Raw genomic sequence first — 23,617 nt, forward strand, 5'->3', positions numbered from 1 at the left:
TCTTCTTATCTATTTTTAACATAATAATTTTATAAGAGTCATTTGTATTTTTATTTCATTACTTCAACATGTGAAACATGAAACATTCTATGAGAAATGTTTTTTTTTTTTTTTTGCTAAATCGTATAATGTCAATTTTCTCATAATATGAACATTAGGAGAAAAAGGAAAAAAAAAACAAAATCTTAAGACATCACTTTCAGTTTCTGTCTGTGTTTCACATCACTTTCAGTTTTTTCGGGCAAACCTTTTCAGACAAGCGGGTAGCTCAGCCGCAGCATCTTCACCGATTCTTCTCTTCTTACCAGCAGCACTGTTCTCTTGCTCCGGGAACGTTCTCTTCGCGTTCTCCACTAACTCTTTCTTCTTCTTAGTCCTCTTACTCGGTTTATTCCTTCCTTTAGTCTTCTTCTTCAGCTCAACCCCCTTCGCCGCTTCTACCGCCACCTCTTTCTCAGCTTCAATCTCTCCTCTAGTCAACCTCTCCTTCCTCCTCGAAGGTCTCATCGCACCGATCTTTGAAGGATCCAGCATGATCGTCTCAGGCGGGAGCTTATCAAGAAGCAAGTGCACTTCCTTCTCCCGTCTCTGCTTCGTCGTTTCGAACGGGTTAGCCACCCAAGAATCGAAGTTCGGCTCTCCAGACCCTGGAATGAGAACGCTGGACCATCCCATCGAGTGACCGATCCCCAGAACGTCCTCGTACGGTCTGAACATGACCTTCTCGATCTGGTAGCCTTTCACCATCGAGTGGCTCATGTATCTGCTATAGTCACCGCTTGAATCTCCTAGAACCTGAACGAACGATCCGGTTCCAGCTGCTAGCAAGCCTTTCTGGCTGAAACTCAGCGTCTTGGCGTGGAAGCCGTGGATGGTCTGAACCTCCTCGAACTTGCGCAGATCCCAGATCTTGAGTTTGCGCTCTTTGCCTGACGTAGCCATGAGGTGGCCGTTGGGGTGGAAAGCGAGAGAGGAGACTGGACCAGGGTGGCACTGCATTTGGACTAGAGGTGCTTGGCTGGTTGGTTTCCACATTGTGACGGTTCCACCAGAGTGTCCCAAGGCGACGACACCATTGTAAGGATTCACTTCCATTACATCTGTTCTGCCTTTGCCTGTTCGGATACTAGCTACCATGTCTCCGTAGGTTACATCTTGGTAATGTAGCTGACCGATTTTGTTCACTGATGCGAGGAGGAAGTGGTTCTTTAGGAACCTGAGTCTAGCCACTGGACCACGTTCCTGAAGTAGACAAAGGTTTGAGTCAATTTAACCAAGAACACCATCGACATATTTCAATGAACGTATAAAAAAAATCAATAAGCCTCACCTTCAAACAATGGAGCTCAGTTCCATCTCTCGCATAAATATATGAATACCTGTCAAAAATCAACGAGTCCAAACATTAGAGTAAGACACAAGGAGACATAGCATAGAGAAGGTGATGTTAATAGATGTGAAAACACACATACTTCTTCTGGGCAGCTGCAAAGAATTGGTCATTGTGCAGGAATGCAACATCACGTACTGTTTCCCGTACCTGCAGATATCATCAACTTCTGTTGAGATCTTAATCATAAATACAAACATATAACAAGCCCTGATTAAGATTATAAGATATTAAACCGACCTGGATTTCTTTAATTAGGTTCATACTCATCATGTCTACAAGAGCAAGGTGGCCTTTGCGACCACCAGCTAGCATATGCCGTCCACTTGCAGTAAAATCGAGTTTGTACGGGCCAAAATCTACATATGCTCACCGGTGTCAGTAAAATGAATCGGAAGAATACATTACATAACAAAGAGAGTCTCTATTACACCGAGTAATCTAATTACAAATTTGACAAACATTCCCTCTGAGAAGAAGCAATTATTCATTTACCTGGGAGCACAATGTCATATTGGTTTCTTGAGCTCAATATATCAACTTCTTTGGCAATATCTGTCTGCTTGACCCGCCATGTCTTCTCTAAACCATCAGTCTCCAAGTACCCTGCCGAAGCCGGCAAGAGCCACTACATAAAAAAACAAACCAGATAACAAGACACCAATTAAGAATCTGAAACCAGCTGAAGTATAAGAAATTGCTTAACGCCAAGTGAAGCATTCATCTCCAAGAAGCTGACTAAAGGAGTAAAGTTACCTTCTCGATTTTAGCAGCAGCTTTAGCAGACTTCCCATACAACTTCTCTCGTGAAGCAAGCTGAGTCTTTAGTTTCTTATCTTTCAACGTCTGCAGAACAAGAAGAAAAACACTCAACCTCTGCATTCCACAAACCAAAAAAAAAACAACAAATCATTACCTCTAGATTAGCACCTTCTCCTCTAAGATACTTCTTCTCTTTAGCCTCCAGCTCAACATCAATCTCCTGCATACAAATTTAAAGCAAAGTTCTCAACTTTACTGAAACCCACAAACAATTAAAATGTTTGAAACTAGTACCTGCTCATCAGGAGGCAAGACCTTATCCATGAGACTGTTATCCTCTAAAGCGACCTCCATTATAACCTAAACGTATCAGACAACTCATTACATTTAAATCTCAAAACCAACGGATCCAGCAGTAATATATAACGGGAAGAGTTGTGAAGATCGAGACGAACCTGAGAAAAAGATTGAACTTTTGAATTAGCTTTCACCTGAGAGGCGTGAGTTTGAGATTTGAGACGGCGGCGGTGAGGAAGAAACAGCACACGGCGACGGTGAAGCTTTTTTAAATGGGTTTAGCAGAAGAAAGATGTGTTAATTGAGGAAGAGCTCCGAGATCGAACCTGCGCTGATTGGACTTGTTTTTGTAATTTTAGGAAAAAAGGAAAAAAAAAATCGAGATAATTTGAGTAGGCCTGGGGTTGACAAAAATAAAGAGTATTGGGCCTGGAGTACTCTTAACTGGGCCTGAGCTGGGTAAAAGAAAGAGCCTAGCGAGACCCACGAGCTAGAGATTACTCTAACCCCCTGTAGGCAGTGATTACTCTTCTACAGTTTTCAAATACGTAAGTGCATGTTCGCTTGAAGCCATTTCAATGTGGATGACTTGTATGTTTAGTTTACTCTTGCATGAGTCTTCCAAGCTATTTTTTTTTCTACTAGATTTTTCTGTATATATGTTTCATGCTGATAATGCTATGTGCAATTAGATCAATCAAGATGATAGTATGATCACACATCTAGAACATAATGTGTGGCTAGTTAACTTCACATTAATGTTTTCATCCACTTGCTTGAAAGTGATTCTCTAATGGAGAACCGACCCATCTTAGCTATTTTGGACCTTTAGGACAACATTGTTTGTTATTATTATTAGTTTTTTTTTTGTTAACTAGCTCAAAGCATTGGATTCCAATAAAACTATTTTCCGGATTATTCATAATTTATTAATATAATAATAATAATTCTTATGATTACATTTTTATACTAATATATATAGATAATATTTTCAATATGCAGTGAACTGACATCCAAACATCGTCAACGCTTCCTAATTTCCTTGAAATCTAACAAAAGCCTTGTTAAAAAAAAACTATAAGTAGATTAAGAAAGTACCAATTATGTCTTTCGTAATTATAAATAAATCTTGGTCCCGCATGTGACTGCTGGTTTGCTGGTCCGGTCAGGACTCAGGCGGCCTCTCTAATAATAAAAAGTAACAACTACTATCATCAGCAACCTATTATGATAATTTTCTTGGTTAGATAAATGATGCAATTAATCTATGTCAACTTTAATTTGTATGATATTTACATTCCTTCATTTTGATAACAGGGAGACAATTGAGTATGAAGTTTCATAAACCATCCAAGGGAGAGCCATGATGCTCCTTATCTTTACTTTTGGTGTCGATTGGTATAGTCTTTGGAATTTTATGGCATTTGATAATTTATTGCTGCCTAAATCTAAATATATTAGTGTATAAGATTAAATAACAAAAGAATACATGAATGAGTTCATGATTTGGAGGCCATGCACGTTACGTTTCACTTGCTTTCTTTGTCTACATTGTACATTACAAGATATAAAATGCTAAAACGGTGGTGAATGCTAATCATTTATGTTATTTAGATTAAAAAAACAGAAATATTCTGGAATCCTATGTAGATTTGATCGACTATATGGATTTGCCAAAAATAAAATAAAAAATCATTCTTATCAATTAGGTTTGTTTTCTTTGTAACCCACATGTCATAGTGATTCACTGATTCTTATGCCTACGATATATACTCTTTGTTATCACTGCTTTAGTGTACGGCCATAATGGTTCATGCATACCTTGAAAATATATGCGAGAATATTTCCTCCAACTCAAGATGTATGAATTTCATTATAATGAATATGAATATATTATAATATTTTTCTTGAGAGTATATAACCCCTGATCGATTTACAAAAGTGTTATAAATCCAGGAGTCTTTTTTAATCTTATTTTTTCTTGTCCTCTTTGGTTAGTGATATTTTCCATTTATAGGAAATATGTAACCAAATGAAACAAGATCTACTCTGAATTTGATTAAACTATGATTTCATTGTACAATCATCTGAGTTGATTTTTATTATAATGCATTTTAATTTTATAGGACTGTTTTAGAGTTCAGACTTCCATCCAGATCACTTGTTTTTATTTCCTCATCCAGTGTCCACTTAAGAACCAGAATCTAATTTAGTTGAATTTTAGACGGCTTGGTTTGGCCGAATCAAACAAACGTATAGATGATGGACCACCGAAACTTCAACATCGTGCGTAATTGATGTATTATAAATGCTACAGATTGTTTGATTGTGATTGTATGGTCTCATGGCCTCACAAATAACATCGGCTTATCCTAATACATCTCTCTGTGTCCATACCTCCCTTTGTACCTAAACCAAACCAAAAACGTGTCAATGTCTATAAACCAAAATAAGAAGTTTACAATTACCAAGAGAAAAGAATGGAGTAAAAAAGAAAGGTTGACAAAAACAAAAAGTAAATAAAAGCAAGGACAAGAGATCGAGATTTCCTGCGAGAGATCATTTAGATCTTTCTACTTCTGTACTTTTTTATTTGGATATTACTACTGACTTGCTTCCACAGATCTACTCTATTTCATCACCACATGCACTCCGATACGTGGCATGTCCAAAAATTGTCATACGTTGCCGTATATCTACACATCATTTGTAATTTTTATATATACATGTTGTACATCACGCAGCGCAGCTAGTGTATATGTACAGAGAGATCGAATCTAACTTCAAATACGACATAGCATAATGATGACAAAAGAAAAAACAAGTCCAGGTAGCAAAATATAAACTAAAGCTAAATCGACAAAATGCAACCACTAGTAGAAGTTGAATCATAATCATATATAGAGGCTAGTAGCAAACTCGTGTTACAGCCTAATAATTGTTAAATGGCATGTAAGGTAGTGTATTTTCATATTATTAATCTCGGCGTGTAAAACGTTGTGGGTCCATCGTATATCTTGAAATCATAATGTCACATAAAAACTAAACAGCTTCTCATATTGGACATTTAGTTGATAGATATAAAAGTTACAAAAACTGTTTGCAATCAGTTGTTTACTTATATATAATGATGCATGAACAAGAGTTTAGATCTAAACACATGCCATGTCTTTAGATTGTAATAGTTACAAGACATATTGAACCAAACTTTATGTTTGAGATCTAAGATAAGACGTTGATCTATAGTTTGTATATATGCAAATGTACTTTACTTATAGTGGTATTACTATTATTTTGATGGTCGTTATAGTTCTTTTTATCAAGTAAAAGTTTCTGTACATACGTACAGACTTTAGTGTTGTTGTTGAGACCATAACCCACACGTTTTTAGATGGGAGGCCGATGGTACAAGAACAGCATTTGCGTTTGTTTCATTTGTCGTGGCCCGCTAATTACTGAGCTTCCAAAATTTAAGTTTAATTTGCCTTTTGTATATTTGCAAAAAAAAAAAAATAGTCTTCCCAGAATTTCGTAAGTTTTTTTAAATCAAAATTACGAAATTATTGCTAGTATTCCAAAAATGACATTAGAACCAAATGTACAGTCATATATAAAGGTTATCCCAAATCATTGCTAGTATTTCGTTCATCTTAAAACTACCCTACCTTAAGCACCGTAAAAAAAGTAAATTGTAACATTTGACCATTAACATCAACAATGTGAGCAATGCTAATCTATGCGTTCGATGCTATACCACTTTGGGTTAGACAACCCCAATCCCGCATTCTTTTTCATTCACGTGGATTACATTCTTGTCCGACAGTAAATTTACTACGTTCATTAATCCAAAAAAAAATTTTGTCGACCGGTTTTACATACTACCATAACACTGAAAGTAACTCTTTTTATCAAAAGAACAATAATATGATAAAAAAAACACTGAAAATAACTCTTTAGTAGTTCATTTTTTAGGTAACACTGAAAGATACTCCTCTTCAATAGTTCATTTTTAGATTAATTTGGCTAGCTTATAATTCTTTTTGCGGCAATTACTACATCAAATTCGTTTTATTGATAAATCATAGAGATTGGAGAGTATACAAACTCTTTGTCTTTCTAAGACGCCTCACTATATTTTCAAAAATAATATGATTTAATTTATATTATCCCCACGTATTTAACTGCAACGCTCCATTACAACCCCGTTTTATAAAAGTTATTATTCGGAAATTAGGTAAACTCTATCAAAACGGTGAAGCACATGTGGTCCAGTTGTACATGCATACAATACAAATACAACTATATGTCGTTAAGCAACAAAAAAACAACAACTATACAAGTAATTTATCATCATACCTTCCCTAGTAATACTATATTTTCTAAATTCGGAAATTACTTTCATTCTCCTTCCTATATATATTTACATTTCTTATCTCCATTCTTTTTTTTTTTCTTTTTCACAATCATGTCAAAAAGTAACTCTCGTTTCTAAATGCGACATTCTAACTTTACGCATGTGTATACATGTATGTAAAGACACAAACACATATAACAAGCCCCTCTCAACCTCACTTCTCCAACAAGTTTTCTACATCCACACAAAAAAGGTTTTCCAAACATAAGCACACATTTACAGACATGGATGATCTTGAGTTATTACAAGATCTGTCCCAATTCAACTTCCCAGCAACCATCAAGATCCCATCTAAAACCTCTAAAGACAACAAAGACGGCGATGGTGATAACGACGAGGGCTTTAGCTGCAGCACACCCACATCTCAAGAACACAAGATTCCTTCTGTCCACGATTCTCCACCTCCCCCGCCGAGAAAACCTCGTGCACTGCCTTCAAAACCGTCGCCTACGGCGGCTCTGGTGATAAGATCGTGTAAGAGGAAGCTCTTAGTGTCGGCTCCTGAGATTATCATGAACAAGGAAGAGATTGACCGTTTCTTCTCCTCTGTCTATAGTGACACGTCAACGACGGCTAAACGGCGGAGACGTTATCTTTATTGTGCGCGAAGATGAGCCTTTAGTTCAAGATTTACATTTTCTACAGTTTTACTGGAAATATATAAATTAAAAACCTTATTATAAGTATTTTAATTTTCAAAATGGATGGATAATTTTCTGTAGCCGCATATTAATTCCGCATGGAGGGGTCGTTGTTGTAAATTCCGTAATAAATGAAATTTAATTCCAATTGCCAAGTTTTCTAATAATAATTGGGATATTTATGTCATTTCTAAGAGACAAGATCGAGTTATTTATGATCCAGCGTCATGGGTGGAAAAGTTACGTGATTTCACTATATGTGTCGATAAAACTGTTTTATCCACGCAAGTTACTTACTGTGAATCTGTGATATCATGTTAGCTTAATAAGCCTATAGGTGGTACATCGACGTTTAAGTATGAAACCACTGCATTTATGCAACCGACTAAGGGAAATTAAATGCAATGATTCTGCTATAGTTCACATACATTGAAGCCGTAGACGCCATTTTTATTTTCAAATATATGTTTTATAAGCTATTTCAATAATGGTCCCTTTCGAAATTTACAATCAGTTGAACAAGCTACAGTAAAGTTAAGTGCAGAATTTCATTTTCATTAATAGAAATATTTTTTGTAATAATATACAAGTATCAATGATATCAGTTAATTTTGTTATAAAAAATGCTAATGGCGTTTAAAAGTATTAGGTGCTAATTTGGTAGAAGATGTATCAGTTGCGTGTCCTACGTTGTGAAAGCAACAACAACGCGGAGATAATGAAGCCTTGATCTATGCAACTATCTTTTCTTCTTCTACAAATGTAAATATCATGCACATGTAGTGATACAAATACCTATTTTAAAGTAGTTTTTTTTTTGTAAAAGTAGCAATGTTATAATACTAGCTCAGTAAAAAAACATGCACATGTATATATTTAGTTAGCTCAGTAATATTAATATCAAAATTGCTGATCTGAATTTCACGCTTGTTTCTGACATTTTGACCGGCCGGTAGAGCGACATACGTACGTAACTTTGGGATCTGTAGTTACTATGCAAATCGTTTTTGTATTGAATAATACTATCGAAAATATTCTAAAGATTTCAAAGTTCGAAGTTGATACTCGTCGTTCAATTCTTTACTATCTTCAAAATAATCACATTGTATTTAGAAAAGATCATTATTGAAATGAATTCAGATAATTTAATTGCTGGACCAGAAATTATGCATATGCTAATATGTAAAATTTACATACATAAAATACATCGATCGGTTGTTACTAAACCATAATCACTTGAATCTTTTTAGACGACTTTATATCAGTCTAAGTCTGGCATTCTAATAAATATATTTAGTTTGAAAATAAATGGAATTAGGTTTGAATATTTCACTTACGTGTATTTATGATATAACAGAACAAGAAAACAAATTGAATTGTGATTCCAGAAATTAAATTGTTTGTATGCGTGTTGTGTCTCTTTCGACAATTGCTTTTTCTTTTTCTTTGAGAAGCAACAATTTAAAATTATCTAACTGGCTGACAGAAACAAGAAGATTACTCACCACTTCACCAGACCAACAAAATTAAATGAAAATTAAATATAGAGTAATTACATGTCCCTGCGACAAAAATGGAAATAATGGGGTTATTTATTAGACCAATATAATTGAATGAGAATTAAATATAGTGTAATGATATGGTCCTGCGACGAAGGAGGAGCCATGTCTACGCAACCAACAAGTGAACTGTCTTAGAACACAAGCTACTCTTTTTTACTTCTTCATGATTGAGTTCTTCTCTTATTCAGTAGGAAAAATCAAGTATGTATATACAATATTGTCTCTTATAACAAAACATAAAAGGCATACGGCAACGGTATCATCATGTCGCATGTAAGAGAAAGCTATATTCTTCGTGACTAATGGATTTATTTATTTTCTGATTTACGCTTTGGTTCTGCTAGTTGGAGAACTTAAGTTACTTAACACCGAGTTATTCAGATTTCATTTTTGTTTGGTTTGGTTTATTGGAGGGACTACTGTATATAGAAATGTGTATTGGGCTGGATATCTTTTAGGATCGTATAAGGGCCATATGGCCCATGATAAATAATTAATACTGGGAAAATATTAAAAAAATAGTGAAAGTATTAACATATAAAAATGCATCAAACAAAGAACTAGTAGGTCTCAAAGAGAGAGAGAGAGAGAGATGGGAGAGATTGTGTTTACAGAGAAGCAAGAAGCTTTGGTGAAGGAGTCTTGGGAGATACTGAAGCAAGACATCCCCAGATACAGCCTTCACTTCTTTTCACAGTAAGCATATAATACATACATACAAGCATAGTTATACGTAATCTATATTTGGTTATGTATGTGAGCTAATAAACAGTATACTGATGATATATAGGATACTGGAGATAGCACCAGCAGCAAAAGACATGTTCTCTTTCTTAAGAGACACAGATGAAGTGCCTCACAACAATCCTAAACTCAAAGCTCATGCTGTCAAAGTTTTTAAGATGGTATTTACTTACCCCCCTTTTGTGATATACATGATACATCTACTGATCTACATATATATACGTTTATATATGTGTATCACTTACATAAAGACACTACAAGAAAACAGCGACATACTGAGGGAAAATATCGTCGGTATGTCGTCGGAATAACGCTATTCCGACGACATACCGACGAAAAAAGTCCTCGGAAATAACTCCTCGGAATTTCATTTTTCCTCGGAAATTCCTCGGAAATTTCCGACGGAATTCCGAGGAAACGAATTTCCGAGGAAATTCCGAAGACCACATGTTCGTCGGAATTTCCTCGGAATATTCCGAGGAAAATGTCGTCGGAATATCCCGAGGGATACACTTCCTCGGAATATTTCCAAAATTAAAAAAAAAAATATAAATTTATTTTTTTAAATTGAAATTCGAAAATATAAAATTAAAATTGAAATAGAAAATATATTTAAAATACAAAAAAAAATAAAATAGTTTTTATAAATAAAAAAAATGTTTTATAAATACAAAATTAGTTATAATAAATATAAATATTTTTATAAATATGAAATCATCTTTTTATAAATACAAAATAGTTTTTATAAATACAAAAAAAACTAAAATAGTTTTTATAAATAAAAAAATGTTTTATAAATACAAAATTAGTTATAATAAATATAAATATTTTTATAAATATGAAATCATCTTTTTATAAATACAAAATAGTTTTTATAAATACAAAAAATAATAAAATAGTGTTTATAAATCAAAAAAATGTTTTATAAATACAAAATTAGTTTTAATAAATATAAATATTTTTATAAATATGAAATCATCTTTTTATAAATACAAAATAGTTTTTATAAATACAAAAAATAATAAAATAGTGTTTATAATAAAAAAAATGTTTTATAAATACAAAATTAGTTTTAATAAATATAAAATAGTATAAAAATTAAAAAAATAGTTTAAATAAATCACAAAAACAGTTAATAATTACAAAAAATAGTTTTAAAAATATTTAAAATGTTAAATAATTACAAAAAATAGTTTTCATAATATTAAAAATGTTTAATAAATATAGAAATTTATATTTTTTATATAAAATACATAAAACGTTTTATAACCACAAAAAAATGATTTTAAATATTATATATATGATTTTTAATCTTAAAAAAGTTTTATAGATTTTAAAAATGTTTAATAAATATATAAATGAATTTAAAATGCAAAAAATAGATTTTATATACAAAAAACGTTTTCAATATATATATATAATTACAAATTCGATTTTTATAACCACAAAATAAATAAAAACTAAAAAAAAATTCAAATCAAGTGATACAAATCAAATCTACCATTCACCCTAACAAAATCTATAAATCTACCATTCACCCTAACAAAATCTATAAATCTCATTCCAAAATCATCAAATCTACTTAAAAACCATACAAATCTAACCTAAAAGAGTGGGATAGGGTTCATACATGAGGATTAGGGTGGAAAACGCGAGGGAGAAGAGAGAAAGCGCCGCAAATCGCAAGGGAGAAGAGAGGAGTCGACGAAATCGCAGGAGAAAGAGAGATTGCGGCGGAGAGAAATGGGGAAGAAGGTCGGGCTCGACCTAATAAAATGAGGGGTCCGACGGAAATTATCCGTCGGAATTTCCTCGGAAATATTTACTATATCCGTCGGAATTTCCTCGGAAATCATTAATTCAATTTTCGCGAAATATTTGGCGGCTTGGTTTACCCGGTTAAATGAAAATATTCCGAGGAACCAGGTTTCCTCGGAATTTCCTCGGAATTTACCGAGGAAATTCCGAGGAACCAGGGTTTGGGGTTTCAAAACATCGATTATTTTCGCCGTATTTCATTTCTTATACAATTATAATGCATACCATTGAGGATTCTTTGTATAGATGATCATAAACCATGAAATAACAAAATTTCAAAAATAATTGTAAGTATTCTCTTTACCGTTTGTTAAAGTGTATAAGTGTTTCTCTTATGTTGTGTGGTTTTCGTTCATGCAATCGTAAAAGTGTTTGTTATTGGGTAAAACACCAAAGTTTGACTTCATAATCTGGTTAAGACACTTAATGAAGGTTATATACGTGTTATTCAATCCGTAAAATGTTGTTTTCGGTTTAAAACCCCAAGTTCCTCGGAATTTCCTCGGAATTTTCCGAGGGAATTCCGAGGAAAACTCTATCGTCGTCGGAATTTCCTCGGAAAATTCCGAGGAAATTCCGAGGAAAAGGAATGTATAATCAAATCCCTAAATCGACAAGATCTATTCCGAGGAAATTCCGAGGAAAACCTTTCTGCCCTCGGAATTTCCTCGGAATTTTTAAAATCTCCCCAACGGCTCTCTAACGTCTATAATATTTCCTCGGAATTCATCGGTTTTTTCCTAGGAATACTATTTTCCTCGGTATTCCGTCGGAATATTCCGACGAACTGAATTTTCCTCGGTATTCCGTCGGAATATTCCGACGAACTGAATTTTCCTCGGAATTCCGTCGGTATATTCCGAGGAAATTCCGAGGAAGCCAAATTTTGTGTTTCCTCGGAATTGCCTCGGAAATTCCTCGGTATATTCCGAGGAATTCATTTTCCGTCGGAACGTCCGTCAGAATACCGCTGTTTTCTTGTAGTGAGAATCGTATCATAATCTTCATTGCACCTCTTAGATTATATTTAAAATGGTTTCATTATTACAGCTAAGAATCTTTATTGACTCTTCAAATAGTGTTGTCTATTTTATATTGGCGTAGCCATGTGCACACGATATTGCGGTCTATCTTGTTTGGACTTAGCTAGTTGCTTTTGTCCTGTTCTTGGAGATAATATAATAAATTCTATTTTAGTAAAGAATAATTAATATGTATTGGCTCATTCATAAAATCCACCAAAAACAAACATTACATCGATTCCTATCAACATATAAGCCTTACTGAAGAATCCAAGTGGTTCGGTTCGCTTTCTGGATTTTTATTTTGGTATAGTGGGATTAAGTAGGATAGTAAACCATTGTTTTAGTTTTGCTAAAAGCTATCAACCTCAAACTTTGTAGCCATTAAGATTATGAGTTTTTTTCTTTTCTTCGGGGTGTAGACATGTGAAACAGCAATACAGCTGAGGGAGAAAGGCAAAGTGGCTGTGCCTGACACAACCCTCCAATACCTGGGCTCTGTCCATCTCAAAAGTGGAGTTCTTGATCCTCACTTTGAGGTCTCTTTTATCAATTAACTAATGTTTTTCATTGTTTTTTTTCACCAAAAAGACATTTAATAAATGCAAGTATGTGAATTCAGGTGGTGAAAGAGGCTTTGGTGAGGACACTGAAAGAAGGGTTGGGGGAGAAGTACAATGAAGAAGTGGAAGGAGCTTGGTCTCAAGCTTATGATCACTTGGCTTTAGCCATTAAGGCCGAGATGAAACAAGAAAACTCACAGAAACCCTGAATATCATTTGGGTATATGCTCATAGATGGTGAATCTGTGTGCACAAGTATAATATCAAATCATCTTTGTGAAATTTATCTCAACTACTTTTGGTTCTTTCTTATACAGAGCTACATGACACTCAATAAATTAAAAAAATATACCTCTGGCTACTGTTAACCGAATAAATTTATGTCTGCTGATCTTGGTTTGGTCCATTTCAGAGAGTTTATATCGCTGAAACAATCTGCAGAGACAATGGCTTGAAGAACTTAAGAGACGAACATGATTTAAACAAGAGATCAAATATCTTAACCAGAGGAGGAATTCAAAGTAGTGAAGAGTCTTTAAAACAATATCAAAGATTTCGAACCTGTTCTTGCTCAGACATGAACAAAATCACATTATCTTTGTTTGTTTTTCCTTGTTCTCCAATCTCAGAGGGCTTACGCGACAGTGTAGGCTCTGATTACCTCGAGGATTGGCGCTCTACACAACGGGCATTTCCCTCCAGTTCTGACTAGCTCGTTACCGCAATTTGAGCAAGTGCACATGTGCCCGCATCTACAGTTTCACAAAGATATGATCAGACTATGGTTTTCGGTTATGTAAATCACGAACAAACCGGGTTTGAGGAAACAATCTACCTGTACAAGAGGGCATCTATGTCAGTATCACAGCAGACACAGCAAGTCCCGTTCCTTACATGACCCCATCTCGACCCATCCTCGGATGTTCCTGCTCCAAGACCTGATGACATTATCCATTTAGTTAACAGATAGTTCCATACGCAGACTAGGAATGAAAGTTTGGATAGAAAGGGCAAAAACCTTGGTCACCGGGAGATCGGTTTAAAGCTGCAGAGACCTCTTGCCTAACCGAACGCTGCAGCTCAGACTGCATATCCATACAGGTTTCTAAATTCCTCTGCATATGACTCATTCCTTGTTGGAGTCTAGCCATTTCTCCTCTCAAGTCGTTCATCATCTCCCATCCCTATTCACCAGCACCATCCATATTAAGACATTTTTATGAGAAGACAACATAACACAGAGCTGTTAAGAGAGTATTAAAAACCCTGAAAGTTCTAGGCTTACAAGTTCAGATCGATGCAGAGAGTGACGAGCGTAGTTGGTGTGGTGCCTTATTGGCTGTGGTGGAGGCACTGGTGGAGTTGGCAGCGTTTGATTGATGCCATCAAGCTGATCCTCGTCCTGTAGAAACCGTTGTTGCTCTGTATGATGTTCTTGAGAATCCGATATTGCTTCCCAGTCAACTCTCCGCTCTACATAGGACTGTATCAGCTGATCCAGATTTTCACGGAAACCACTACGTAGAAAGTTAGATACATTTCTCCTACAGGAGTGAAATGAAAAATAATTTCCATTAAACAAAGAGAATAGATGCACAGGAAAACAGAGAAAATGAATCCACTATGTCAGTACCTGCTTAGTAGCTCTCGAAGCTCAATGTTGTAAACATTATCGTCATTAGGTAAATGGAGCCTGTTTACTCTTCTCATAGGTACTACACGGCGACTCCTAAGTGCTCCAAACCGTGTCTCTGGCCAATTTCCGTCAGACTGTCTAGTGTTATCTGCAGGCCATACACTCTGATCTTCTATCAGAACAGTTGCATCTGAATTTCCAGTTCCATCCTGGTGCAGGTCATCAACTGAGTTTTCTTGTTCGTTTATAACTGCGTTACCGTTATCCCTTTCACTTAACTGGCTTAACGTTGCTTCCAGCAAATTTCGGCTCTCGTCTGTTCTGAAAACTTCAGGGCAAACACTTTCTTGACTTGTATGTTCTTCCCAATTTCTATCTGCAGTTGTTCGGTTACTTCCTGACCTGCCCAAGTCGTTAGGTAAGAGTGGGGTATCATTCCCCTGTCTTGAAGAACTCAAGCGCTCATTTATCCTCTGAGAATCCTCAGTAGTATTAGCAGCTATTGTTCGGTTAATCCTGGAAGTATTGATGTTATCGACATTAGTATTGCTTTCTAGCCTGTCACTGACTCCTTCCCTGTGATCATCAGTATCGAGAAGTTAGCTGCGAGTAAGCTAAATGTCAAAAGTTAAAGTCGATAAAATGAAAATGCAAAGCCAACCATAATATGCATATCTTCAGTGAGCGTGGGAAGACAAATGAGACGCAAGGATATAACATATACACACTTCACAATCATGACTATGTGACAAGTATAATTGAACAAGAAATAAAAAAAATTTTTTTTACCGCAAACCAGAAACTGTATGTCTATCTCTTAGCTGGCGAAGTTCACTTGCTGCCATTGATGGAGCTCTAACTTCCTCTGTACGTGGCTCATTCCGCAAGAATCTTCTTCTAAGTAGCAACTGTCGAAAGGTTTACAACCGTTAGAAAGATAAGTTACAAGGACTTAAGGTCTATCATTACGTTAATATATGGTGCTAGTAGCACAGTCTTAGCGTACAATACGCCTTCCTTCTCACACCTTTGGTTCTGTCAATCGGACTACAAACACCAGTAACGTTTCACTATTAAAGGGGAAACGAGAATTTTGGAAACATAACCAGCAAAGATGCTCCCAAACTCTATAGCCCACTCTAGATTTTTACAGTTCATCCTATGTGCGGTCCATATATTATAAGTTGTCCCCTACTATCATTAGTATGCAATAAACATTTGAACAAAGAAGACAAAGATGATAGTCCTACTAACAAACCTGAATCCGGTTGCGATGAGAAAAGTCAGAGACTGCACGATGATCCAACAAACCCTGAAGCTCTCGCTGCCGCTCTTGTTCAATCCTCATGAGCAAATCAACAAATGCATGCCTTCCTCGTAATCTCCGCAAGTCTCTACGAGTATCCTCCCGTTGCCCTTCCTCATTCTCAACGGCTAACCCTTCACCGACCCTCTGAACTTGAGGCCGGTCATCTTGTGAGCCAAGAGATCGTTGTTGATCTTCTCTTCGACTTGCACGAGCTCCTCTCTGCTGACTCGTCATTTGCATCCGTTCCCTGATAACCCTGACTCTCTCTCTTTCAGTATCACCAACCAACTCTCCTCTACGGTTATCGTCTCTCCTTCTTACATTAGATACATAATCACGCACACTTTGTCTCACCCTCTCACTCTCAACATCGCCAAGATCTGGAGACTGTTCTCTACTGGAAGATCTATAACCATTCTCACTCTCACTTGATCCCCTCAGGCTCTCATTGTTCCCACTCACAGATGCATTAGCACTTATTTGCCTCGGCCTCAGCCTCTCACGTGCCCTGTTGTGCACGTGTTCATCTTCCAACTCTCTCCACATCTGGAAAATCTCAGATGCTTGAGTTCTAGGCCTCTCTCGCCTCAAGGGAGGAGAGTGCGTCTCCTCCCTGAGGAAAGAAGAGTCAAGCGTAGAGACGGCATGCAAACCAGCAATAGCAATAAGTTCAGACTCACGGTTCCTCCTCTCAATGGTGGTAATCATCTCCTGAGCCTGCCTTGCAGCCCAACGGCTCAGGATCCGAGACTGGCGCCTTCTCGCAGCAGAGGATTCAGCAATGTCGTCCCCTTCGAGGTCAGACCTCCTTCTCCTCCTCAGAAGATGTTCATCCTCTTGATCATGATCGTTGTCAGGATTGTGAACCGAGCTGCACGACTCAAATGAGATGCAACCCTCATTGAAATCCTCAAAACGACGATCCATTGACTCCGTCTTTTGATGCAAATCATTCATCCTCAATTCCCTCACACTCAGAATCTAAACCATAACATCACAAAGTTCCCCGGGAAACTAAAAAAATCAAACGATTCAAAATTTTCACACACAATCGTCCTCTATATTTTGATCGATCTCACCTGATTACTACAATAACATCAATCGTCACCTGAAAAGAGGAAAACAATGTTGATTATCCCGATGAAAAATTCTACGAAAACAATTATGAAATCAACCGGAAAATGATTATCCAGACATACCTCTCTAGAGAAAATTGATGAACACGACGAAAAATCCGGAGAGAAATTGAAGAAGAGAATGGGCAGTTTATATATGGAGCAAGAGAGAAGGTGACAATTGTCATATTAGATAGCGAAGAAAACAAAACAATTTTTTTTTTAAATTATTAAAGGGTCACTGGTCACCACCATAAAATAAGAGCTGATTCAATGTTCTTCCTCACACTTGTCAGCTTCTAGATTTTTTGAATGGACCTTAGAGGAAGACAAAAAGAAGATAATGGATTTTTTTCTTTCTGCCTATGTATGATTCAGCAAATGTCCTTATAATGTGTGGTATTTACTTTTGTTATTTAATTTATTTCAAATCTTCAACCTGTTATGTGCTACAATCTGTCTTAAGTTTATGAAATGAATACAATTTATGAGATGGATATTTTAAGTGGTAAAATCCATGGGCTAATTAAAAGATATTTATATTTTTTTGTAAGAAGAACATAGTTTTATAGTTTTTATGAAACAGAAAATAGAACATGATATGTATTTTCTTGAGGTATTAATTTTTAAATTAATGTTAAAATATTATTATTTATGAAAACATTAAAACTGTAGAGTGAATAAAGTATACTCCTTTTGTTTCATAATTGTTGTTTTAGAGTTCAAAATTTGTTTCATAGTGTTATTTTATATTTTCAAGATTTTTATTTAATATTTTTTCAAATTCTGTCTTTATTCTTTTAGTTTATTAATGAGAATAATCAAATAAAACAAACATACTAATTAGAGATAAAATAATAAATTTAATAACTTTTTAATCTGTTTGAAAAAATTTAAAACGACTTATGAAATGAAAATGGATAAAGTATTCAATTCTAGCAGGTAGGTGCGATAGTTGAATGCTACATTCACATGATAACTTTAAGAAATAAATGTTACATCATCTATACTATACTAAAAGGGAGATATAAACCCCTCTTAGAGTGTCCACATCAGCATATATAATCATTCAATCAGAGAGCCCGAAGTTGACACGTCATCTCATTTATTTTTTCGTAAAAAATGAAAAAAAAATGCAAAGGACAGGATCAAACCCGGGTTAGTATGACATAAATATATAGCATATACCGCTAAGCCATTGAAACTTTCTTGAACACATATACAAGAATCACTAAATATGTAATCACAAACTCTTATGTACATTTACAATAATATGGATTCAACTTTCAAGACTTCGATATTTTGTTTTGTAAAAAAAATAAGAAAGTGACTAAGCTAATATATTCTTTGAAAGTGTGAGAACATTGACAAATATGAAAAAGCATAGATTTTTGTTTTCGTGACAAAGTTAAGACTTTTGTAAAAGTAAGTTTACATAAGCTTGCTTTCCCCGATTCTATATACACAAGATTCTATATACACAAATAAATATAATATAACAACATAAGTTTGCTTTCCCCGATTCATATGAAAACTTTTTAAGTTATCCACCAAAGCAAATTAATTAAATCAATCAAATTGTTAGAATACAACAAATTAATATATAATTTTATTTTAAATTAAATTATTTAAAAGTGTATTTTCATTAAAAATAAAATAATAAAAAAGTAAAACTGATTTGATGGTAATTTTTATGACATATATATATATTATGTGAAAGAAATATAAGCTTAATATGGAAAAAAATCTTAAATACAAAAAATCCTAAAATTAACAAAAAAACTAATAAAAATTAAACTATGATATCAATTGAAAGCTTCTTAGACAATATTAATAAAATATTTAAACGATAATTAGACAAATTTAATTTTTTTTGCCAGCCAAAAGTGTATTATTAATTAGCATCAGTTATTTCAAGATGTTTAAGAAAGGATGGACTTAAATGATATATGAACTATGAATAGTAGTACTTTGTAAAGCTGACTTAGATAACACATCTGCACATCATTTCCAATCCTTTTTGATGCCTAAATTCAATTTCTTCAGAGCAGTTATTCCACAAAGAGATCGTATGAGATATTGTTTTGATATTCAGATTTGTTTCTTGAATGTTAAGAAGATTGATAACTGTAAAAATGTCTCATTCGAATATTATATGTCTATAACCGAATCTCCAACATGAGACAACTTTGTTTAAAAAGTAAATAATTTTATTTTTCTTATATTATATAATAAATATATATTATTTACTGATAATAAAATTATAATTATTCATCTATCACAAATATCTATGCAAATATGTGAATCAAGTACTACAATCAAACAACATAATGATTTCCACAAAGAAAATTTTAAAAATATATTTATGTTATGTAGTCTTATTTTATATTTTTTAAATAATGTAATACAATATTATACATTATTTTTTTAGAATTGAGAAATACATATATATCAGTTAGACAAATTAAGCAATAATTAGACAATTTTGACTCTTTTTTTGCCAGCCAAAAGTTTATTATTAATTAGCATCAGTTATTTCAAGATGTTTAAGAAAATATGGACAAAAAATAGGATGGACATAAATGATATATGAATTATGAATAGTACTTTGTAAAACTGACTTAGATAACACATATGCACATCCATTTTCAGTCCTTTTTTATGCCTAAATTCAATTTCTTCAGAGCAGTTATTCCACAAAGAGATCGTATGAGATATTGTTTTGATATTCAGATTTGTTTCTTGACTATTAAGAAGATTGATAACTGTAAAATGTCTCATTTGAATATGATATGTCTATAACCGAGTCCCTACATCAGACAAGTTTGTTTTAAAAGAATATAATTTTATTTTTCTTATATTATATAATAAATATATATTATTTACTGATAATAAAAATATAGTTATTCATCTATCACAAATAACTATGCAAATATGTGAATCAAGTACAACAATCAAACAACATAATGATTTCCACAAAGAAAATTTAAAAAATATATTTATGTTATGTAGTCTTATTTTATATTCTTTAAATAATGTAATACAATATTATACATTATATTTTTTTAGAATTGAGAAATACATATAATATCTTATCCGCGTGTAGCGCGGTTAAAAAATCTAGTATAGCTTAGAGAGTTGAAAAAATACCTCAAGCGAAGAGTGAAGTGAATATTTGAACTAAATGAATTTGCGTAAAAAATCATTGGAAAAAGGACTAAATTAATTATTATTTAATTAAAATAAGTTGGATTTGACAAAAACAAATTAATAGAATACAAGTTTGACTCTTTTTCAATCAGAGTTGACAAACAAACCAACCGCTCAGCAACAAACACGAAGAAGGCGGTTAACAGGATACGATTACAAACGCCGAGAGAATCACCACTACGTCGCCGGAGACTTACAACTCAGAGTGAAAAATTTGCGGCGAAGTTGAACGGAAGGAGATTCATACTTATACGAGCAGAGAGGTAAGTGCAGATTTCATCGAAATCGAGTCTTCTCTCTTTCCCTCATCTCCAACTTTCCATCAGCTAATTGTTTCTCTATCTTTCGCAGCGGAGATGGATTCCAACGAGTCCGACACGGCGTATGAATCCCTGGAGGAGCCATCGCAAGAACCTGGTACTTTCGATTCGATTCGATTTGATCCTCACCGGAATAATTCCATCGAAATTAGAGAAAAGTAGAAGTTTTGATTTGCTTCCTTAGGCGTTGATGATTGGATTGGATTGCATTCTATCTGTTTAGCTTCCGACTATAATCAGATATTCAGATCATCGACGAAATTATTTAAAAATTTAAGGAAAGAGATCGAGCTCACTATCTCTAGGATCCAATAGTGTAGTTTAGTGGGGGATATTATACTTTGTTTCTTAGAGTGTCTAGTGTATTTTTCTTCATCCTGTTTCAGATTCTAGTGAGAAGCCAACGCACATTCGTTTCCTTGTACCCAAAGCGTTAGCTGGTTATGTGATTGGGAAAGGTGGTTCAACCATCATTCAGTTCCAGGACAGCTCTGGAGCTGAAATCCTGCTCTCTCGTAATCAAGAATATTTCCCAGGAACGACTTGTAGAATCGTTGTGATATCTGGCACGACTGTACAAGTTCTCACTGCGTTCCAGCTTGTTCTTGCTAAATTGCACAGTCAGGTAATTGTATTTTGAATTGCTTCTAGCTGTCTGTGTTTGTCGCTCTTAATAGATCAAGTTTGTTTGTTTTTTTTTCAAATTTTTGGTAGCTTCAAGGTGAAGATGGTAGTGATGTTGAGCTTAGGAGAACAAGAGTTGTGGTTCCACACAGTTCCTGTGGAGGCATCATTGGAAAAGGAGGAGCCACCATCAGGTAAGTTCTTGCATTCTATTCTCGTAGTAACAGTGCATGATGAATCTGGGAAATTGACATATGAGAATGTGTTCATGTTGTTATCATACTTCATATCTTCAAGAGAACAAGGAATCTTCTCTTCATAGAATAAAAAGGGATTTTTATGGGGTTCAGAGTCAAATCTTTGGATATTTATATTTAATTTCAGGATGTGGTGGCATTACTACATCTTCTAAACCCTTAAAACGCATATGATTGTCTTGCCATAGGTCCTTTATTGAAGACTCCAACGCTGGTATCAAGATATCTCCTCTGGACTTCGAGCTGAGTGATAGGCTATTGACACTATCTGGAACCATGGAGGAGCAGATGCGCGCAATTGCTTTGATTTTGACTAAGCTTACCGAAGATGATGATTACTCCCAGCAAGTGCACTCCCCCAATTCATATAGAAAAGGTATACTCTTCTACAAATAGCTTACTAATTGAGTTTGATTTCCTTGTTGAATTGTCTTTGGTTATCATGTTCTGTGTTTCTGTGATTGTGTCTAGAAGTAATGACTTCTGCATTTGCTAGCAACTAGGCACGGCTATATATGTCGTAGATAGTATTAGGTTAGTGTTATTGGTATCTGGTAAGGCACTGTAAATTCCAAGGACAAAACATTAGTCACTCGCCTAATTTATCGAACAAACAAGCCGGTTTGTTAAGCTTCATTTTCTTCTAAAGATCCTTTTCAACGCCAGATTTAGGTCTTCGCAACCTTTTGCACGCATGGAAATCGGCGAAGTCACGCAGATCTCTTGGAAGTAAACAAAATCACAAGGTTTTCTCTCTTCTCACAATATATCTCGAGTCATAAATTTATATCAGTGATTATGAAAGAAACTCTATGATGCTGGCTGCTAGCAAAGTCTAAAAGATAGGAGACTGCTCATGCTAGATCTAGAATACCATGACTTCCCTGGAAAGCAGGCCGTTTTAGAGTTTAAATGTTTCTTTGAATGGCTTGTTTTCGGCTCAACGAAACTATAGAGTATAAGAAATTTAGTTCAAAAGCTTAAGCCAATACTTAGAAATGTTTTTTTTTTTCGTTTATATTATAGGAAGATAGTTACAACTCGGTGACAATAGGTGTGTCGGATGAGCACATAGGTGTGGTCATTGGCCGTAAAGGAAGTCACATCATGGAGATCAGTGAGGTGCGTTCCAATATTTCCGATCCATTTTGACTCTCTTCTCACTCAATTTCATCATCACCAAACTCTCACGCCTTTGTTGTCTTTTGAATCGGTAAAATGGCAGTCAAGTGGTGCCAGAATAAAGATATCAGGCCGAGGAGGGTTTCTCCCTGGCACTACTGATAGGTATTGTCTTAACAAAACATTTGCTTGTTGCTGAAATAACATGCAGAGCTTGAACAATGTATTGTCTAACTTCTTTCTTCTGACATATTGTTTTTTTATCAGGAAAGTTACTATCTCTGGATTTCAAGCTTCGATCGATTTAGCTCTATCGATTATAGAACGTAAAGTTGACAAGGCATCGAAGAGGAGGGCCAAGGATGAAACTGACATGGATACAGACTAGTTTTTAAAACAAGTGTTCTAGTATATAACATCAAAATCTCAATTTCAGATTATCAATAGCTCTTCAACGGTCAATGCAGGCATGCCCTTTCTATGCAAACATTGAAATGTCAAAGAGAGGTCTTCCGTGTGCAAAGGTGCTATGTTTGTTTGATTAGTAGCATCTCTTTTGTTAGTTTCTTCACTTGTAGCAAAAGTCTTCTTCCGTAGCTGTCGCTGACGTAGCCTATACCGGAATTGGTTAATGACGATAAAGCCCTTCCTTCTGACAACCCCCAGTCACGGTATTACTTGAAAAGCACTTTACCCTCATAAAGACGGAACATTATGAGATACTACAGTACGAGAAGGAAAGAGACGACTATGCCCTCAGATCTGACCACTAATAACGATTTTTGCCCAAATAGCTGACCATCACACCAAG

General features: G+C 34.9%; 5 protein-coding genes across 5 annotated transcripts; 3 read left to right on the forward strand and 2 right to left on the reverse strand.

Moving 5' to 3' along the window:
* Positions 1–27: 27 nt before the first annotated feature.
* On the reverse strand, positions 28–5,547 carry LOC103870457 (probable U3 small nucleolar RNA-associated protein 7). The gene is made up of 9 exons (XM_009148581.3): positions 2,608–5,547; positions 2,447–2,512; positions 2,307–2,372; positions 2,147–2,236; positions 1,886–2,018; positions 1,631–1,749; positions 1,473–1,540; positions 1,331–1,379; positions 28–1,242 (listed from the first exon to the last, which is right to left on the reverse strand). The coding sequence occupies exons 2-9, from the start codon at positions 2,504–2,506 to the stop codon at positions 229–231; spliced, it is 1,599 nt and encodes a 532-aa protein (XP_009146829.2). The 5' UTR covers positions 2,507–2,512; positions 2,608–5,547; the 3' UTR covers positions 28–228.
* Positions 5,548–6,966: 1,419 nt separating this feature from the next.
* LOC103870458 (cyclin-dependent protein kinase inhibitor SMR1) lies at positions 6,967–7,668 on the forward strand. Its single transcript, XM_009148582.3, has one exon. It carries the CDS (start codon positions 6,974–6,976, stop codon positions 7,475–7,477), a length of 504 nt encoding a protein of 167 aa, XP_009146830.3. The 5' UTR covers positions 6,967–6,973; the 3' UTR covers positions 7,478–7,668.
* Positions 7,669–9,501: 1,833 nt separating this feature from the next.
* Positions 9,502–13,602, forward strand: LOC103870460 (non-symbiotic hemoglobin 2). Its single transcript, XM_009148584.3, has 4 exons — positions 9,502–9,762; positions 9,857–9,971; positions 13,073–13,189; positions 13,273–13,602. Exons 1-4 carry the CDS (start codon positions 9,659–9,661, stop codon positions 13,420–13,422), a joined length of 486 nt encoding a protein of 161 aa, XP_009146832.1. The 5' UTR covers positions 9,502–9,658; the 3' UTR covers positions 13,423–13,602.
* Positions 13,415–18,473, reverse strand: LOC103870459. The gene is made up of 10 exons (XM_033291948.1): positions 17,358–18,473; positions 17,238–17,266; positions 16,108–17,139; positions 15,639–15,757; positions 14,847–15,425; positions 14,499–14,757; positions 14,232–14,397; positions 14,049–14,151; positions 13,775–13,965; positions 13,415–13,648 (listed from the first exon to the last, which is right to left on the reverse strand). Exons 3-9 carry the CDS (start codon positions 17,113–17,115, stop codon positions 13,848–13,850), a joined length of 2,352 nt encoding a protein of 783 aa, XP_033147839.1. The 5' UTR covers positions 17,116–17,139; positions 17,238–17,266; positions 17,358–18,473; the 3' UTR covers positions 13,415–13,648; positions 13,775–13,847.
* A 1,869-nt stretch (positions 18,474–20,342) lies between these two features.
* On the forward strand, positions 20,343–23,373 carry LOC103870462 (protein BTR1). The gene is made up of 9 exons (XM_009148585.3): positions 20,343–20,746; positions 20,835–20,900; positions 21,190–21,428; positions 21,518–21,621; positions 21,873–22,060; positions 22,351–22,430; positions 22,711–22,806; positions 22,910–22,971; positions 23,074–23,373. Exons 2-9 carry the CDS (start codon positions 20,840–20,842, stop codon positions 23,192–23,194), a joined length of 951 nt encoding a protein of 316 aa, XP_009146833.1. The 5' UTR covers positions 20,343–20,746; positions 20,835–20,839; the 3' UTR covers positions 23,195–23,373.
* The last annotated feature ends 244 nt before the right edge of the window (positions 23,374–23,617 follow it).

The sequence above is a fragment of the Brassica rapa genome, chromosome A05 (assembly GCF_000309985.2).
Source record: "Brassica rapa cultivar Chiifu-401-42 chromosome A05, CAAS_Brap_v3.01, whole genome shotgun sequence".
NCBI lineage: Eukaryota > Viridiplantae > Streptophyta > Magnoliopsida > Brassicales > Brassicaceae > Brassica > Brassica rapa.

Bases quoted from the DNA above. Each gene is read 5' to 3' on its own strand.
- LOC103870457 (XM_009148581.3), bottom strand. From the start codon at position 2,506: ATGGAGGTCGCTTTAGAGGATAACAGTCTCATGGATAAGGTCTTGCCT. The intron at 2,019-2,146 runs GTAACTTTACTC...TTTTTTATGTAG, and splicing joins CTGCTGCTAAAATCGAGAAG to TGGCTCTTGCCGGCTTCGGC. The intron at 1,541-1,630 runs GTCGGTTTAATA...TGATATCTGCAG, and splicing joins ACCTAATTAAAGAAATCCAG to GTACGGGAAACAGTACGTGA.
- LOC103870459 (XM_033291948.1), bottom strand. From the start codon at position 17,115: ATGAATGATTTGCATCAAAAGACGGAGTCAATGGATCGTCGTTTTGAG. The intron at 14,758-14,846 runs GTACTGACATAG...TCACTCCTGTAG, and splicing joins CTTCGAGAGCTACTAAGCAG to GAGAAATGTATCTAACTTTC. The intron at 14,398-14,498 runs GTAAGCCTAGAA...GCTGGTGAATAG, and splicing joins CTCTGCATCGATCTGAACTT to GGATGGGAGATGATGAACGA.
- LOC103870462 (XM_009148585.3), top strand. From the start codon at position 20,840: ATGGATTCCAACGAGTCCGACACGGCGTATGAATCCCTGGAGGAGCCA. The intron at 20,901-21,189 runs GTACTTTCGATT...ATCCTGTTTCAG, and splicing joins GGAGCCATCGCAAGAACCTG to ATTCTAGTGAGAAGCCAACG. The intron at 22,972-23,073 runs GTATTGTCTTAA...TTTTTTTATCAG, and splicing joins CTCCCTGGCACTACTGATAG to GAAAGTTACTATCTCTGGAT.
- LOC103870460 (XM_009148584.3), top strand. From the start codon at position 9,659: ATGGGAGAGATTGTGTTTACAGAGAAGCAAGAAGCTTTGGTGAAGGAG. The intron at 9,763-9,856 runs GTAAGCATATAA...GATGATATATAG, and splicing joins AGCCTTCACTTCTTTTCACA to GATACTGGAGATAGCACCAG. The intron at 13,190-13,272 runs GTCTCTTTTATC...ATGTGAATTCAG, and splicing joins TTCTTGATCCTCACTTTGAG to GTGGTGAAAGAGGCTTTGGT.
- LOC103870458 (XM_009148582.3), top strand. From the start codon at position 6,974: ATGTATGTAAAGACACAAACACATATAACAAGCCCCTCTCAACCTCAC.